We start from the raw sequence: 19,458 nt of genomic DNA on the forward strand, positions 1-19,458 counted from the left end.
CAATTTCTATGTAATTACAAATTCTGTTATGGCAGATGGCAAGTAAAACACTTGGATTACTCAGGGTATAAGAAAATCACCTCACACAATCAAGAATGCTGAATAGGCTACCAAGGGAAAATATTCAGTTAAAATCAGATGCTAACTGTACAAGGAAGTTATAAGAACAGCAAAAAATATTATGCAGTGATATGTATATTGTCAGAAGTATTAACAAAACATCTGGAAAGCAATAATTAGTGATATTGACAATGACATAGTAAATTACAACTGCAAGGAAATTTCTTGAGAATGCAGAGCAGATTGTTAAATATTTTATGAACACTGTAGAAGTGTAGCACAAAACTTTATTAAAAGCGACAATAATTTATACTCCGACGTAACAGCTCCTATAAATTAAAAAACTATGCTCTTGTATCAGAAGTAAAAAGATACAAGTTGCAAGCTGAAAAACAAAATGTCACATCGCACTGATGGTATGCATAACAAAGCAATCAGTGTTGTTGTAATAACTCGAAGAAAAAAAAAAATTCAGGTAACGATTTACTTGCCTATTTCTAAATTGCTTGTTTTATTCTTTAAACAAAGGGTGTTGGATTTGTGGGTAACAATGATGGATAAAATAACTGAAGTAAGGCTATTAACTTTGAATAACTCTTATTTATTAAAACAAGTTGTATAAAAATGTCCAAGAACATACAAGCTACTTTCATGAAGTAGTCACGAGAACTGCCAACAATGTAAAGATTTGTCTTCTGAAGCAGATAAAATGATTTTCCCATACCACAGATGATCCGTTGTGTTGAAGCGTTTTCTAACACTAGTCTTCCTGTGCCCATCATGCATAAAGCGAAGACTGAGTCCACCTGTCTTTAGCAGTTCATATACATAAATATTATCATCAAAGCCTGACACAGATATGCTATTCACACTTATAGTTGAAAAACGCAAATGAATTTGCGAATTGCAAACACTTGTCCTAATTTTTCTATTGTTAAAAACATTGTCATTGCACAAAGCTGCTCTATTATTGCGAATATCAAAAATAGTTAAATTTCCAGTATTTGAAAGTAGTCCAACATATTCTTGATTTTCACTTTCACTGCCTCTTTCACAGTTGTAATTTGAGGATAACACCCATTGGTCACCAGCTGTTTTATGATCTGCAACAAAAATTATTTGATAATAAAATTATATTAACAACAGAACCACCTATTCTCCATTGTATCTCTCACACTGCTAATGATATTGACACAGAAATAATTAATATTTAATATTTGACAGTTCTGTTACTTCAGAGGAATATTCAAATTATCTCGTAATTCTTGCTGGTTAATTAGCATGATAGAGGATCACTGGGTGTGTCAAGCATATTCCACAAACATGGATGCTGTTGGTTCCTTTTTTTCTAAAAGAAGGCAGTTAGACTCATCTTTGTCATTACATAATCTCAAAAATATTCCCAGTCACCAATATGTGGGGGTCATCAAAACATTTCGTGACTCACTCTGTAACACACCAAGAGATGACAGTGCAAGAGAGTACCAATGACTTTGGAATGGAGAGCAAGTTAGAACAACAGTGAACATTAAGTTCTGTGTGAAACAGGGAAAAGCCACCACAGAGATGCTTGACACAATTTGGCAAGTATATGGCCATGTTGCAATGAGTTGTGCAAGGTGTGTGGAGAGGCATGTGTGAGTCAAGAGAGAGGACATCACTGGAAGACAGTGAGAGATCAGGATGACGTCCCTCGAGTAAAATGCCTGTAAGTGTTGAAAACAGCAGGTGACATGGGCATGAGGATCACTGAAGAATAATCCACAACATTGCGGCCATTGTCAGTGTGTTGTACGAAACAGTGCAGGAAATCCTCACTGGAGGAAAAAAATGACCATTAGTAACCAGTATTAAAGCTGTCGATGCTCAGAAATGAGTTCAGTACGCAGAAACTAATGTTTTTGATCACTGCCAATAATATAAAACATCTCAAAGGTAGTTAAGCAAGTTTTAAGTCTAAGTTACATTGTTTTTATGGAAAACTGCTCTGATTCTGTGGACAAATTTTTATTTCAAAACTGGCAGCCCCTGTTTAGGAAAAGTAGTTTTCAGTTAAATGTAGTTGGACTAGTCTGACAAAAAATATGCTCATTAATGTTAACACTAATCATGTATAAATGTCCCACAAACTGATTTGTTCCACATCATTTTGATAAAAGAACCATTCAAATGATGTATAGAAAATGTACCTAACATGATTTCAAAATGCAGCATGTTGCTGACAAGTTTGTTCCCAAGGTCCCAGGTTGCTGACCCAGGAGCAGAAGGAACCCCGTGCTGAAGTCTGATAAGAACTCGGAAGGTGTGCTGTGGATGACCTGTCCACGTCTAGCATCATTACGAAATGTGGCTGTACAGGTAAGACCGTGAGATAAACCAATAGTCTTCAAAGTGGAACTGCCCATCATCTACATGATAGGAAAAGGTGAGGCACATCTGCAGTGCAAAATTGTACATCATGAATTTTGTATTGCTGTGCTACTTTCAAGGCATTAGTGTGTAAATGGATATATGCAAATAAAGTACTTTCTTGCAAAGAGATCTAGCCTTGAATTTTTTTTATACCCTCATGTAATCCTAAGTAATAATTTCCACAGTGTGTCATGAAACACTCTCAACACATGAGCAAAAGCAGAGTGCCTTTAGTCATCTGAGAATCTTATAGGTCAAAGGACAATTACAACTAATGGTTGGAAATGATTCAGCATAGACTATTCTCCGTGCCTTTTTCTCTTTCTCTTTGGGTTCCATAAAACCACGTAAGCCAAAGGAACTCAGTCATGAATGGGTCAAGTATGACATTACAGCAAAAGGCTCAATAATGTTTCAAGAAATCCCTGTACAAAATATAAGGAGAGTGCTGTAGTAAGACTTTCAACTTATGTTTAAAAAATCTCGGGCCCATCACATGTTTTTCAGTTTTGCTATTAATATACTGAAAACTTAGCCTGCAGAATAGTCCACAACTTTCTATATAATGGTTTAGGGTGTTATCCAAGTGTAACTAAATTTTTCATCCAGATAGCACACAGTGAACCGTGTAGTTTCTTTTCAAGGAGTCTATATAATTGAACAACAGACATCATAAAAAATGTAGGTACAGGTATGACCGAAGTTATATTCTCATATACTTCAATAATGATATGCACAAGATTTTCTGACACCAGCACCATTCTGACTGCCCTTTCCAAGGCCAAGAATATATATATTTTGTAGACATAGATAAAATACACTGTATCAGGTAAAATTGAATTACATGCACTGATAACTACATTGCTTAAAGGATGGAAGGAAGATTAGTGTTTAACGACCAGTCAGCAGTGAGGTCATTAGAGATGGAGCACAAGCTCTGATTGGGGCAATGATGGGGGAGGAAATCGGTCATGCCCTTTCAAAGGAACCATTCTGGAATTTGCCTGGAGCAAAACCTAAGTTTTCAGACATGGATTCGGATCATATTCCTTCAGTATACACTGTTTACTACGTGGCACTTAGTAAATTATAATTCTGTGCAATGGCGTTCTAGGCGTATTTCATTTCAAATTATGAGTCCGTCTACATAATTTATGCTATATTTACTTGTATATGTAAGTTACATATCTTTTTGTTACAGTAATTGCATTACAACTGTCAAACTGTAATGCACATAAAATAATTTATACTATTGTAATGGTTTTTGTACTGAAAAAGTTTTGAGGGAGTTTCAAAAATATTTATGTTTCTCTCTCTTAAGTCTGAAGGGAGTTTAATAGGGCTGCATGTGACAACTGTTTTGTATTTCATGTGTGCAGGCTTATTGAAGTTCTGCTTCCTTGCATCATGATAGTGCTGTCTCTTGTTATCGTGAGTACTGGGAGAATATCCAAGTTTTGATCAGCATACGAGTTCATATAGTTATATGCTGGATCATGTTAATATCTTAAGAGCTTTACTGCTGGCCTACAATCTTCTCTCTGTTTAAGGTTGGCTATGTGTTGCTCTTTGCTATTCTTCTTGCTCTTTTTTGTAATTTGCTATGCACTCATCTATTCAAATGTAGATACCTTGACACTGTTTTCGTTTTCTAGTTTAAAATTTATGCAAAATATTTTAGTAACATAGTTAGGCAAATTTAATAAGTGAATCTTTGGATAGCACATTATTTACTTCTACATTGTATTTTATTTCTAGATTATGTGTGTCTATCCTTTAACAGTAGAACTGTATCAGGTGCATAAGTAATTATATTACAATAATAATTAATGTTTGTGATGTAATTTGTGCATGAAATAAAAAGCAATGGGCAAGGATGTATTCCTGTGGGACTAATGTGTGTAGAATGCTCAATTCAGACCTCACTTCTTCATTGTTTTTGAAATTTCTGCATACTGAATCCTATTTGTCAGGTATGAAAAGATCCAGTCCCCTGTGTTTCCTCTTATACCATATACTACCAATATTTCTACTAAAGTTTTGTGGCCTACATGATCAAATGTCTTTGTTAGAGCCATAAATATTCCTACATATTTATTTCTTGAGTCTAGTATTCATTGTGAATGGACAGAGTCACTTCAAAATATGACACCATATGAGATAATTGAGTAAAACTGTAAAATAAACAAGTTCTCATTTCCTTGTGGCTGTGACAATGGGATTTAATTTTATTATTGAGATTACATATGATTCTGAATGAGGTGCTTCCAAGAACAAATTTCACTCAACTGCATCCTTATATTATACAGTGTCAAACTTCATTGATTATCCTGTGCTAATAAAATTACACTTTCAAGAGAATTCCAAGTAAGGAACTGTAAGTGCTGTGTGGTATATTATTTAATTAAATGTAATCCACGAGATGATGTTACCCACTACCCACTGTGAAAATCATTTACATTCCATTCTATTCCATGTCTTTCAAAACAACACTTCTCATCTACAAAAAGAATTCTTATAATCAACTTTCATATTACTGATAGATTGTTGATATATGTAAATGCAATGAATTTAGAACATGACTTTGTGGCACCTCCCCCCAAATTTACAGTACCACACTCAGATATCAATGTTTACACTCAAGAATACCATCTGCTTCCTGTTTTTTAATTACAAAAGGAATCATTGGTGAGCTGTATTTTCTAATTCCATAATGCTTTAACTTATGCTAAAGTATAGCATGGACCGCACAATCGAATGAATATGTGGTAACCAGTGATAGCGAGAAATTATTGCTATTAGCACTGAAACAGAACTTTTTCTGTCTTGAGTTTGCTCATAGAGGTTAGCTGTAACAGCTGTGAACAAAGCGATTACAATTTCAGTTCTGCCACAAATTGTTGACTGCCACTTCCTCTGACACATTACACATCATGATGTTATTGTTAGCTTATGATGTGAGTTAAATTCAGAGCTACAAAATGCATCTGCTGATGCAGTTCAGCCATTGGTCATTTAAAATCAGGTGTCAACAAAGAATCTCATATTTCTGACAGACCTGGAGGCAGCAACTTCCAGCACTGCTCCGCATTACACATTAACAGCATTTGTGTAGTGACTTGCTGTGATTGTGTGTTGAGTGAAAGCCGATTGCCAATTTAGAAATACCATAGGGGCAAGTGATAGACATAAACTATCAGGAAATTTTAAATGGGCTATAGTAATGTAGTGCACATACATGCAATCAAGGCAATAAAAAAAATTCATTGTATTGTACTGTATTTATTGGTTCTGTTGTCTACAAAGCAACTTACGCGTAACACTTTGGACAAGTCAAGTTATAAGTATGCAGCTGAAAGTCATATCTAGGCATACTTACAGGGGGTAGATAAAGTCCGAGAACACTTTCAATTGTTTATTGCACAAGAACCAAACATCGTGCAGATATCATACATATGTCATTTTGAAGAGAAACCCTGAAAGTGTTTTTTTTTCTTCCCCACCACCTCAGTGTAGTTTGGTAATTTGCCAATAGTCAGCACTAGTCGCAAACATGGTGAGTTCAGGTGCGGAGCAAGCTTTCTGTGTATTGGAGTTTGACAAAAACAAGTGTGCTACAGCAGTTCAACGGATGTTTAGAACCAAGTATGGTAAGAAACCACCAACAAGGAAGGCTATTTACTGCTGGCACAACAAATTCTTTACAACAGGTTGCTTGTGCCCGGCAAAGAGAAGCGAATATCCCAGTGTGGGTGAAGTGAAAGTGGAGCACATAGAAAGAGACATTCCAAGGAAATCGGTGCATGTGCATCTCGAGAACTCGAAATTGCTCCACTGCCATTATGGAAAGTCCTGTAACAGAAGCTGTCTATGAAACCATTCAAATTGGAGCTAGTGCAGAAACTCAATGATGATGACAAACACAAGAACTTTGAGTTTTGTTTGCACTTGCAACAACTGAATAAGGATGGGGATGGCATAGTTGATCTCTTAATTTTTAGCGATGAAGCGAACTGCCGAATCTGGGGTGCAAAGCATCCACACAAATGCATTGAATTTGAGCGTGATTCCCCAACAGTAAATGTTTTTTGTGCCTTGTCATGTCGAAAACTATACAGGCCATTTTTCTTTGCCGAGAGCACTGTCACTAGATATTCCTACTTGGACATGTTCCAGCAATAGGTGATGCCCCAGATGCAATCGGACTCTCCATTTATCTTTCAGCAGGATGGTGCTCCACCCCATTTTCATTCTTTAGTTCCTGGGTACCTGAACACGGAGCTGTCACATCGATGGATCGGCCATGCTACAGAAGGGCACAGCTGTTCCATGAATTGCCCTCCCTGATCACCAGATCTCACTCCGTGTGACTTTTTTTTGGTGACACATTAAAGATCTTGCGTATGTACCGCCTCTACCACATGATGTAGCAGAGCTCCAGGAGAGAATACGGGAAGCAACTGCCACAACTGACGATGCCATGCTGGGACATATATGGCAAGAATTCGATTTCCGTATTGACGTCAGCCGGGTCACTCATGGTTCGCATATCGAATGTTTGTAAAAAAAAAACTTTCAGGGTTTCTCTTCAAAATGCAATATTTATGACATCTGTACAATGTTTAGTTCATGTGCAGTAAATAATTGAAAGTGTTCCCCGACTTTATGTACACTCTGTATTTAAGGTTGCAATAATACACTTCATGCATAGGTGTTTACATAACACACTTAATAAATTTAAATATTCCTCAATGGAGTAAAAGCAGTGACGCAGTAAATATAATTTTAGAGATTTTCCAGAGGTATTGACCTCAGTAACAGCTTTTATGTTTTCAGGAAGTTTGTTATGAAGCTTGAATCCCACGTGAAAAGACAAAGAGCTGTGATGATTTGGGTTACATGTAAGTTTCTGTTTCGTCTGGTAAAGTGATCTTGTAAAATTTTTTTTTTTTTTTTTTTTTTTTTTTTTTGCAGTCTGAAGTCTTTACCTATTACATTTATTTTAAAGACTAAAAGGGTTTCCATAATGTGTACACATGGTAATGGAGGAATACCAGATTTCTTAAAACAGAGGTTTACAAGAGTCTCTAGGTTTGCACCCAAACAAGATTCTAATGGCCCTTTTTATATAGTTTAAAAGTGCTATAAGCTGTGTTAACAGTAGCCCAGAAAGTGACCCCATATCTAAGATGAGAATATGTCGGAAGCTTCCTTTACATTCAATTAATTGATTGCTCTCCAGCTGACAATTCCATGTATTTATAATTATCTATTGATTTGTAAAAATAGTATGAAAATGATAGTTGTTACTCACCATACAGTGGAGATGCTGACTCAGCAACACCGCTATATAGTGAGTGGCAACTATCCTTTTCATAATATTGTTGTTATTCTATCCTGGATTTTATATTGTCTGTTATCTATCTATCTGGAAACTTTTGACAATATAATGTAATTGGACAGATAAAAAATCTAGTCATCAAGGAGTGGGAGTACAACACACATACAAAAAAAAGTTTTATTTGTGAAGGCTTTCGGAGCCACTGGCTCCTTTTTCTGGCAGAAGGATTGAAGAGAAAGGAAGAGGGGTGAAGGAAATGGAACTGGAGAGATTTAGGAAAAGGAGTAGTATTTGGAAAAATCACCCAGAACGATGGATCGGGAGAGACTTGCAGGATGGTAAGTCTCCCCTATCTCGGGGTTCTGGCTCCAAAAGCTTGCATACGTAAAATGTTTTTTTATGCGTGCCTTGTCCTGCAGCCACTTCATGAGTAGATTTTTTATCCATCCAATTATATTATGTCTAGACCCTTTGTATCCTTTTTCTTTTGCTTCTTGAAAGCTAAAAATTTATATTATTTCAGGTATGTACTTTTTTGGTTCATCATTATCATTTTCTATGTTTTTCCTTGAACTCAAGTAACAAGAAAGGCTTCAACAAAAAGAGTTCTGTTAAGTCTGTTTAGTTCCTATCCTGTTTGCCATCTTCAGGTGGTGGTGGTTGTTGCTGTCACTGCTGCAACACACAACTGGTGATAATTGCATGGCAGCACGAAAATTAATCAGGCCAGAAGCAGGAATTACACGTGCACAGATAGGAAGTCACAGTCAGACGGAAACGGCGGTCATTGTGCTCACAGTTGGGAACTCAAGAGAGCCTCGTGCACATGTGCTGTGGGCAGTGACTGAGCTGCCTGATGCCCCTGTGGTTAAAGCTGAATTCACTCTCTGCAGTGCACTACATCAGGTCTTAAATCGGAGGATCTTGTTTCTCCTATTTCAAGTTAATGGCAATAGGCACTGGTTTCCAGGCAATGCTTAGTTGAAATCCCATGTCCTGGTTGTTATATTGTATTCTGTATGGATATGTCTGACCTCCTTAAAAACACAAATGATTATGCTGAGGTCTTCTCATAAAACACACACTGTCCTGTATTCAAGCAATGCTTCACTACCACTGATGTATCAAGTCGGCCCAGGCATGTAAGACATCAGTGTTCAACACAACATTCTTACATGATGCGACATGTCTGCCCAGTATAAAATTTCTCACACTATCATGGAATCTTACATAGGCTGCATTTTCTAAGGCCAAGATCATCTTTGACTAAACACAACAAATCCCTCAATTTGGCTGGTGAATAAAAGCTACGCGTGATGTTGTGGGTCTTGAACATTCTGTCTGTTCATGAAACTGTTGCATCGGATGCCTCAGCATTTTCACTTACATCCATATATGAAAATGCTTTACTTGGAGTGCACTGCATAGCTGTTTATCAGAATAACCATTCTGCTGGAACACTGTTCTTAGGTGCTGCACCTCACCTGGCAGGCTGTCGGGTTTTGAGACCACATGTGCTCTATGTACCAGGGAACGTAAGACACAACTAACTACATTATGCAGAGCAATGACAGCTTTTGGCCTGCAAATATAGCTCTGTGTGAGTCAGTCTGCAGTAGACAGTGTCCCAGCATTCTGCTGGCTTTTCTTCTAACCATGACATCCAGAACTTGCATGGCAAACTGATCATTCAGATGGAGCGAATTTAAGTGGTATAAAAACATATGGAGTGGCTCCATTCTGTGGGGCCACATCGCAAATGTATCAACATATCACCACAAGGAGGAAGGTTGGAGGGTTAGCAACAACAGTGCTCTTTCCTCGATGTTGTCCAGCGGACTTCCGATGGTAACACCGTCCAACTGTTCAAAACACTGGTTGTTAAATAAGAAAGAGGTTGAGTTAAACACATATTTAAACAATGCCACAAAGTCTCTTAGCAGAAAGCTAAGGTCCACCACATGGCAAGGTATACCATTTCGAAACCCAAACACAAGAAGAAAATGCACCACAAAGACACGTTGTGCTTAATCTCATGGACAAGATTCTCGATGATGCAGTGCTTTCAGTGCTCTAGAAAGGTCAGTACGGTGCACCAACTTCTGGAGCAACCTCTATCTTAGATGTGATAGCTGGAATAGAACAGGCAATTTTGAAACTTCCCAATGAGGTTGCAGAAGAGCTTAGGAGATACAGCTGCTGAATTTTAACTGAGCCCCATTTAGAAAGTTCAGTATTACTTCAGGAGAAAGGAAGGCTCTGCGAGATTTGAGAGCAGACAGAGACCTTCTCATTTTACCAGCCAACAAAGAGCGCTACCGCCCTCTCACGAACTGAGCATGACAACAATATAGATGCTTTGCACGATGACCCTGCATATCAAAAGCCAAGAGAGGATCCAATTGGCAGGATTCAAAGAAAAACATCAGATCTCCTCAAGAAGAGTTTTATTCCACCTAACATCATCGAAGGCCCTCACCAACCAGTTCTGCAAGGTTCGTAGGAGAGCTTCTGTAAAGTTTGGAAGGTAGGAGACGAGGTACTGGCAGAAGTAAAGCTGTGAGGACGGGGCGTGAGTCGTGCTTGGGTAGCTCAGTTGGTAGAGCACTTGCCCGCAAAAGGCAAAGGTCCCGAGTTTGAGTCTCGGTCCGGCACACAGTTTTAATCTGTCAGGAAGTTTCATATCAGCGCACACTCCGCTGCAGAGTGAAAATCTCATTCCACCAATATCATATTATTACTTTCTTTTAAGGCATGGAATGAATTAATGTCCCTCTGTATTTGCAGTGGGTTATGTATTCCACTCACTGATATAATCTGATATGACATGTAACTGGAGGAATTCCTCTAACCTAAAAAACTCGTATGTATGTGCTACATGTACTCTCCTACTTCAGCAGCTGTTTCCTGCACATAATGCATGTGTGACCTATCACGAAGACAGGTGTAGGTGTGGGGGAGGGGGAGGGGGTGGGGATGGGGGGTTGGAGCCCCTACAATTCTACACCCAATGGGAGAGGTCAAGAAATAACCATCTGAGATTGCTGGAGAATAATGTATGCCTCTGGTAATTACCCTTCAGCCGGAAAATTATGTTTCAGAGTGCAAGTCATGCTTCTACCCTCACGTAAGGCTAGCTGCGCTCAGCTATTCAGCCAGCTTCACTGGGAACCAAGAATGGCCTCTGGCGGCAGTGCTATTTACACCAATGTGAGTTACAATTTGCAATCAGTTGCACACCCAGCTGCCAGTTGCTCAGCAATTACCAGCAGAATCTTAGACATACACTGAGCACATATGCAATGACAAATCACAAACGCTATGACATCTTCCCTGCTAACCAGCATGGATACTGAAAAAATTTGTCACGTGAAACTAAACTCGCACTCTTTTCACATTATGTCCTGAAAGTCATCGCTCAAGGGAGTCAAACAGTGTTTCTTGGCTTCCAAAAGGCATTTGGCTCAGTGCCACACATATGCTTATTACTGAAAGTATGATCATTGGTGTATCAAGTGATACTTGTGACTGGATTGAGGAATTCTTTATGGAGTGGACGCAGCATGTTATTTTAACACCAATAGGAGCTAGCAGTGTGAACTTCAAAGTGCAGCAGAGAGGAGGTAAGTCATGTGACCAGAGATGAATGTAGTCTTCATCCACTACAAGCCTTACAATGGTGACTGCAGAATTTAAATTTGCATATAGCATTCAAATGGACATGTTTTACGAGTACTACAAGGAAACCATTAAATTTTGCTTACACTGTAAATCATACAAATTTAAAGGCTGTCCATCCAAGTAAATATTTATCCACTACAATAAGGACCAACTCAAACTGGAACCATTTCACAGAAAATGTTGCGGGGGAGGCAAATCAAAGACAGTGTTTTATTGGTAGCACACTTAGAAGATGTAACAAGTTTACTAAAGAGATTGTCTACATTATCCTAGTATGTCCTCCTCTACACTATTCCTGTGCAGTATTGGACCAGATAGGACTGATGGAAAACTTCAAAAGTTCAAAGGAGGGCAACTCATTTTGTAGAGGGTGTCACAGAAATGATGCGTGAGTTGGGGTGGCAATCATTGAAACAAAGGCATTTCTCATTATGGTGAGATTTTTTCACAAGATTTCAATCACCAACTTTCTCTTCAAAATGCAAAAATATTTTGTTGACTTCTACCTACAAACGGAAAAATTATCATCGTAAAAGAATAAGAGAAATCAGAGCTCACAAGGAAAGCTTTAAGTGTTTGTTTTCTCACATGCTATTTGAGACTGAAATGGTAGAGAAATAATCAAAGTGGTTCAAAAACTCTGTGCCAAACACTTCAGTAGCAGTCATGTAGATGCAGGTGCAGGTATCTTGGATGAAGATTTATTGACTTATCTTGGACTAGCTATACAGCAATGCTTCGCAAGCTTTTTAGGGTTTCATACCTCAATCGGTAAAATCAGAATCCTGATATGATCACTTTGTCAATAAACTGGTCTTTCCTAGCCAAAAAGTCTAATATAAATGAACAATATCAAAAGAAACAATGCAAATTCAATAAGTTTTTCATACACAAAATGAAATCAGCAAATCCATATATCCTACACAAGTAAATTCACTGTTAGTTTGTATTCATAAAGACTGCAACACTTGATTCTTTCAGTGGTGTGAACTTCCAAAATATTTCTGTCATCAAGGTAAAAACACCAACACTGCCATCTATTGGTTCTTTGGTGTAATATGAAACTAGCATCACCACCTGCTGGTTCTCTGGTGTACTATGCTGTCACTAAGGCAAATATCTAAACCCCAAAGTTGAACAGATGCCTAAAGCTTTAAATTATGATTGTCATTCTCCCCCCCCCCCCCCCCCCCCCCCCCTCCCCCATCCAGTGATCCAATTTTGATTAAATAAAGCATATATGTCCTTCACACAATGCTCAAGTTACCTGAGAAAAACCCATGAAAATTTGTCTAGTACTTTTGGACATTAGCGTGTCCAAACAAACAGGCACAACAATTTTACAGTTTTATTATTAGTACAGATGAAGTGTCATCAACTTCAGGTGTGTTCCAGATAAATTTGTCAGGACCCTTGCTGTTTACATTGTATATTAATGACCTTGCAGACGACAACAACAACAACAACAACAATAATAATAATAATAATAATAATAATAATAATAATTACTAAAGATAATTACTAAAGATAACAGAAGTATTTAGCAATGATATAAATATGGCTTTTGGAACAGACAAATGTAAGAAAAATAGCATAGTCAAGGGAAAACACACTAAACAAGAAGATTACATATTGGATAACCACAGCGACTGCATAGAAGCGATGGAAAAAACAGATGCCTATAAATATCTAGGATACAGACAAAAAATAGGAATAGATGATAGAAATATTAAGGAAGAGCTAAAAGAAAAATATAGACAAAGACTAACAAAAATACTGAAAACAGAATTGACAGCAAGAAACAAGACAAAAGCTATAAATACCTATGCTATACCAATATTGACCTACTCATTTGGAGTAGTGAAATGGAGTAACACAGACCTAGAAACACTCAATACACTTACACGATCACAATGCCACAAATATAGAATACATCACATACATTCAGCAACAGAAAGATTCACATTAAGCAGAAAGGAAGGAGGAAGGGGATTTATCGACATAAAAAAACCTACATTATGGACAGGTAGACAATTTAAGAAAATTCTTTCTAGAACGAGCAGAAACTAGCAAAATACACAAAGCAATCACCCACATAAATACATCGGCTACACCACTACAATTTCATAACCACCTCTACAACCCTTTAGATCACATAACATCAACAGATACAAAGAAAGTAAATTGGAAAAAGAAAACACTACATGGCAAGCACCCGTATCATCTAACACAGCCACACATCGATCAAGACGCATCCAACACATGGCTAAGAAGAGGCAATATATACAGTGAGACAGAAGGATTCATGATTGCAATACAGGATCAAACAATAAACACCAGATATTACAGCAAGCATATTATTAAAGATCCCAATACCACAACAGATAAATGCAAACTTTGCAAACAACAAATAGAAACAGTAGATCACATCACAAGCGGATGTACAATACTAGCAAATACAGAAAACCCCAGAAGACATGACAACGTCGCAAAAATAATACATCAACAGCTTGCCTTACAACATAAACTTTTAAAACAACACGTTCCTACATACAAGTATACACCACAAAATGTACTGGAGAATGATGAATACAAATTATACTGGAACAGAACCATTATAACAGATAAAACAACGCCACATAACAAACCTGACATCATATTCACCAATAAAAAGAAGAAATTAACACAACTAATTGAAATATCCATACCCAATACAGCAAATATACAGAAGAAAACAGGAGAAAAAATTGAAAAATACATCCAACTGGCTGAGGAAGTCAAGGACATGTGGCATCAGGATAAAGTTGACATTATACCAATTATACTTTCAACTACAGGAGTCATACCACGCAATATCCACCAGTACATCAATGCAATACAGCTACATCCAAACTTATATACACAACTTCAGAAATCCGTAATTATTGATACATGTTCAATTACCCGAAAGTTCCTAAACGCAATGTAACATATACCGTACAGTTAAAAGGAAGTGACGCTTGATCAAGGTCCGCGTCACTTTCATTCCGAACCAGACCTAAGGTCTGAGAAAGGAAAGATGATAATAATAATACTAACAAATTTATAGGTATATGAAATGGAATGATCACAAATTATATGTGAAACAGGTGGCAGGCTACAGTTTACAAGTAGAATACTAGGGAAATGCAATCACTTGGCTGTAGATTTGTAGCCGTTGGCCTTAGTCTCTGACATAAAGTACATGTAACTTACGCACATATTTTATCTTGTGACACCTATTGCATCATGTGATGTAATAAGGCCAATGTAGTAACACTGTTCACGTTTACGTCGCACTTCACTTAGCGTAGACCGGGACTGTGTCCTAGGCATGCCCGATGTTAACTGACTGGGCACGGCCCGTGCTGCCGGAGTTGTTGTTGTTGTTGTTGTTGTTGTTATGCCGGCAGAGGTCGCGTCCGAATTCTCGCGTGCCCTCTGGTGGACGGGACTCTACTTGCAGCAACTACCGTCTGTGACGCGCCGTGCCAATGTGCGCCTCCCACGATCTTTCTGGTGGCTACTGCACTCCTCCTCCTTCGGGGGGTGAAGCCACTGTGATCCACTGCGGCGGAAGGTGGAGCGTCGGGAAGGAGCGATGACCTCCACATCCATTGGATGGCCGGAGTCGAGGGGATCTGCCAACCCTCGAGCCGGAACCTTCGAATACGGCTGGAAGTGACCCACACAAAGAGGCCCCCGTCGTCCCACAACCTGAGCCCGGGACAGAACGGGCGACAAGCTGTCGAACTCTGGATCCTGTTCCACCTCGGGAGGGGCAAGACCCAGTGGCGGGGACGAAGGGGAAGGGACGACCACAGGTGAACCAGCCTCCTGAGAAACCGGGCCTGCTAGGGGGGCCAGCTCTCGCTGGGGCATCTCAAACGATGGCGATGCCGGTGCTGGAGCTACTGGAGGCTGCCAAGGCTGAGAACCATCGCAGTGCGGCAGAGTCACAGCGGGGAGAGGAGGTAATGTCCCCTGTGAAACCAACACAGGTGCCGGCAATGGGGAAGCCGGTGTCCGAAAGGTCGGAGGGTGGGTGCCCGAACGTGGATGTAGCTGATTTTGGTGACGACGTACCACCCGGTCCCCCGCCTGCAAGGTGTAGAGCCGGCGGCCATTTCGGCGCAGGACCACCACCGGTATCCAACGTGGATTGCGACCAAACCCATGGGCCCAGACCGACATACCCAGTGGAAAGCCAGGTACTCCATTTTGTGAAGACTGGCGAGGACCAGGCTGGAGGAGGTGCAGCAGAGTCCTAGGTTGACGCCCATGGAGGAGCTCTGCGGGGCTGCGTTCTCCCATTGGTGTGGTCCGGTATGCCGTCAAGAAAAACGTCAATGCTTCCTCCGCAGGAAATTCGTGCACATACTTTTTCATCTGCATCTTAAATGTGCGCACCATGCACTCGGCTTCCCCATTCGATTGTGGATGGAAGGGGAGAGAGCAAACGTGCCGAATACCGAAGCACCTACAAAAATCCTGGAAGGTCTGCGAAATAAACTGCGGTCCATTGTCCGAGACCAGGGTGATTGGCAGACCTTCCACAGATTTTTGCTAGTGCCTGGATTGCAACTTCTGAAGTGGTTGAGGAGCAGCGAACCACATATGGGAATCGGGAATAAGCATCAATGACAATGAGCCAAAAGCCATTGAGAAACGGGCCCGCAAAATCGATGTGAACACGTTCCCATGCTTGGGTTGCCGGCGGCCATGAAGAGAACGCTGACCTGTGAGACGCTTGTTGGCTCGCACACTGGGAACAGGCGGCCACAAAGTGCTCAATTTCTCTGTCAATACCGGGCCAGTACACATGTCTGCGAGCCAAGGTTTTAGTACGGGAAACACCCCAGTGCCCCGCATGTAATAACGTGAGGACCTCCCTTCGTAAACTTGCAGGAACAACCACGCGAGGAGCTGTATCATCGGTAGCCAGAAGGAGAGCTCCTTCCAAGAGCGAGAGGCGGTCTCGTAGAAGAAAATAATTACGAAGAGGGTCCGAGGCCCGGCCCGGAGGGCGGGATGACCACCCCTGCTGAATGAGGCGAACTACTTGCCGGAGAACCGGGTCAGCCGCCGTTTCCCTGGCGACTCGAGAACTAGTGATCGGGAAGCCATCAACCGCTTGGCGGGACGCCACATCCAAATGAAAACACATAATCTCCTCTCAATCGAACGTAGGATCCGGGCCCACTGGAAGACGGGAAAGAGCGTCGGCGTTGGCATGCTGTCCAGTAGGGCGAAAATGAATGTCATAATGGTACTTAGAGAGGAACAAGGCCCAGCACTGTAGTCTGTGGGCCGCCCTATCCGGAATCTGAGAGGCGGGGCCAAATAACGATATTAACGGCTTATGGTCAGTGATTAACTGAAACTTCGTGCCATACAAGAAAGGGTGAAACTTGGTAACAGCGTAGACAATGGCCAAAGCCTCTTTTTCCACCTGGGAATAATGGGCCTGCGCGGGACTAAGCGTTTTAGACGCAAACGCCAGTGGTTGCTCGGAACCATCTGCATTGCGATGGGCCAGGACCGCCCCCACCCCATACTGCGACGTATCTGTAGCCAGGACCAACAGCTTATGGGGATCAAAAGTAGCCAAACAAGGGGCTGACGTGAGGAGGCCCTTCAATGAGGTGAACGCTTGCTCACATGCAGGCGACCAATCAAAAGGAACACCCTTGTGCAGAAGGCAGTACAGGGGGTGGGCTATAGTGGAAGCTCTGGGAATGAACCGGTGGTAATAGGCTATCTTGCCCAAAAACGCTTGTAACTCTTTCAGCGAAGCGGGCCGAGGAAGGTTGACGATACCTTGGACCAAACTTCCTAGTGGCTGGATGCCGTGCCGAGATATGGTGTGGCCCACATATTAAATGGACGGTTGGAAGAAGGTTGACTTATGCAGGTTGCAACGCAAGCCCACAGACCTGAATTTGAGAAAGAGGGTGCGAAGGTTGTGCAAGTGTTCCTTCGTGCTGTGGCCTGTGACAATTATGTCATCCAGGTAATTAATACAATGACGGATTGTCAACGTGACATGCTCAAGATAACGCTGGAATATCGCCGGGGCACTGGATATTCCAAAGGCCAACCGCTGGTATTGGTAAAGGCCAAACGGGGTGTTGACGACCGCCAGCCGTTTGGAGTCCTCATCGAGTGGTATCTGATGATAAGCCTCCGACAGATCGATTTTCGAAAAATATTGGCCTCCCGCCATGGCGGAGAACAGTTCATCAGCACGAGGCAAAGGATAGGTGTCCACTACCAATTGAGAATTAATGATGGCCTTGAAATCGCCACAAAGACGTAATTTTCCCGAGGGCTTCCTTACAATAACGAGGGGCGAAGCCCACTCACTGGAAGAAATGGGAAGAACGACCCCTAGGGCTGTCAGCTGGTCTAGCTCTTCCTTTACCTGAGGGCGGAGAGCCAAGGGGATCTGCCTCGCGCGTAGAAAACACGGGCGAGCCGACACCTTCAACGTTAAGTGAGCTTCAAAATCTGAAACACGCCCCAGGCCCTCCTCAAAAATATCTGGAAAGTCTGAGATCAAAGATTCCAATGATTGATAGGGAACGTCTTCGAAGACCAACTGTATGGTGTCAGCGATAGAAAAACCGAAAGCTTGAAAGGCATCCAGGCCAAAAAGGTTAGCGGAGCTCGCATCACTGACAACAATAATAGTAATAGGCCGAGTGACTGATTTGTAAGTCACGTCGGTAGTGAATTGACCCAGTAGGGGAATGAACTGTTTACCATAACCACGTACACGCTGGTAAACTGGCACCAATGGGGGCGATCCAAGGTCGGAATAAGTTTGTGCATTCAACAACAAAACTGCCGCGCCCGTATCTACTTGCAGTTGTAACCGGCGCGACCGAACCGACACCTCGATAAAGAGTTTGCGTGCCGATGCGTCGGGAGCCTGGCCTGATGAAACTTCCTGAATGTCAACGTCCATGTCCTCTGTACCTGCTTCCTTCGATTCTTTTGAGGCTGAGCGGCAAACTTTAGCAATGTGACCTTTTTTATTACATTTGCGACAAACGGCCCAACGCTGGAGGCACTCTAACCGATCATGATGTATATAGCACGATGCACAGGACGGCAACAGGGGCCGGCGGCCGGAATTCTTTTTACGCGCCATGCGGGAGCGGCCGTAACGGCCGGATTGTACCGCTCGCACGTCGTCCACCCCGGACACAGTGGATGCGGCCGCGCCGCCCTGAACCTCCGCGACGTCGCACCACGCTTCCAGCTGTTGACCTGCTGCGTGAGAGACTTCATACGATTGAGCAATGGACAGGACTTCCTCGAGGGAAGGGTCTTCTAACTGCAGGGCCCGTTGCCGGACCTCCCTATCAGGGGCCGAACGAACAATGACGTCGCGTACCATAACGTGGGCATACGACTCTCGCGACTGCTCCGTGACAAAATGACACTTGCGACTAAGACCGTGGAGGGTAGCGGCCCACGCCCGGTAAGACTGATGGGGCTGTTTCTTGCATTGATAGAACTCGACCCTAGCCACCACAACATGCATGAGGCGGCGATAATATGAAGACAGTAATGAACACAATGTGTCAAAAGACAAGGACGAGGGTTCCTGCAACGGCGCTAGCTGCCACAAAACTTGATACAGCGAGGGAGATATCCAAGACAAGAAGAGAGCACGACATACCTCCGCATCGGCAACATGAAACGCCTGGAAATGCTGCCGAAGGCGATGTTCATATGCGTCCCAATCCTCCGCCGTCTCGTCATACGGGGGAAAGGGAGGAGGGAACTGCGCCGGAGCAGACGGCATGGAGAGCAACGCCGGAAGCACTTGTTTCATGGTGGCCATGAGCTCTGTCTGCTGCGCAACCAAAACCCGCACCAAATCCTCCATGCCGTGGAGAAGCTGTGAAACCGGAACAATGACGACGCAACACGCG

The 19,458-nt window shown here is 41.7% G+C and overlaps 1 protein-coding gene across 3 annotated transcripts in view; it reads right to left on the bottom strand.

Annotated features, from left to right (window-relative positions):
- Nucleotides 1-640: 640 nt before the first annotated feature.
- The window catches only part of LOC124547482 (WD repeat-containing protein 73-like), a 126,423-nt gene continuing 107,605 nt past the window's right edge, over nucleotides 641-19,458 (bottom strand). For all 3 annotated transcript variants that reach the window (XM_047125109.1, XM_047125110.1, XM_047125111.1), the window contains one exon: nucleotides 641-1,163. In XM_047125109.1, coding sequence (XP_046981065.1) covers nucleotides 721-1,163 — 443 coding nt within the window. In that variant the 3' untranslated portion in view covers nucleotides 641-720. The remainder of the gene's footprint in view (nucleotides 1,164-19,458) is intronic.

Source organism: Schistocerca americana, chromosome 1, assembly GCF_021461395.2.
Source record: "Schistocerca americana isolate TAMUIC-IGC-003095 chromosome 1, iqSchAmer2.1, whole genome shotgun sequence".
NCBI lineage: Eukaryota > Metazoa > Arthropoda > Insecta > Orthoptera > Acrididae > Schistocerca > Schistocerca americana.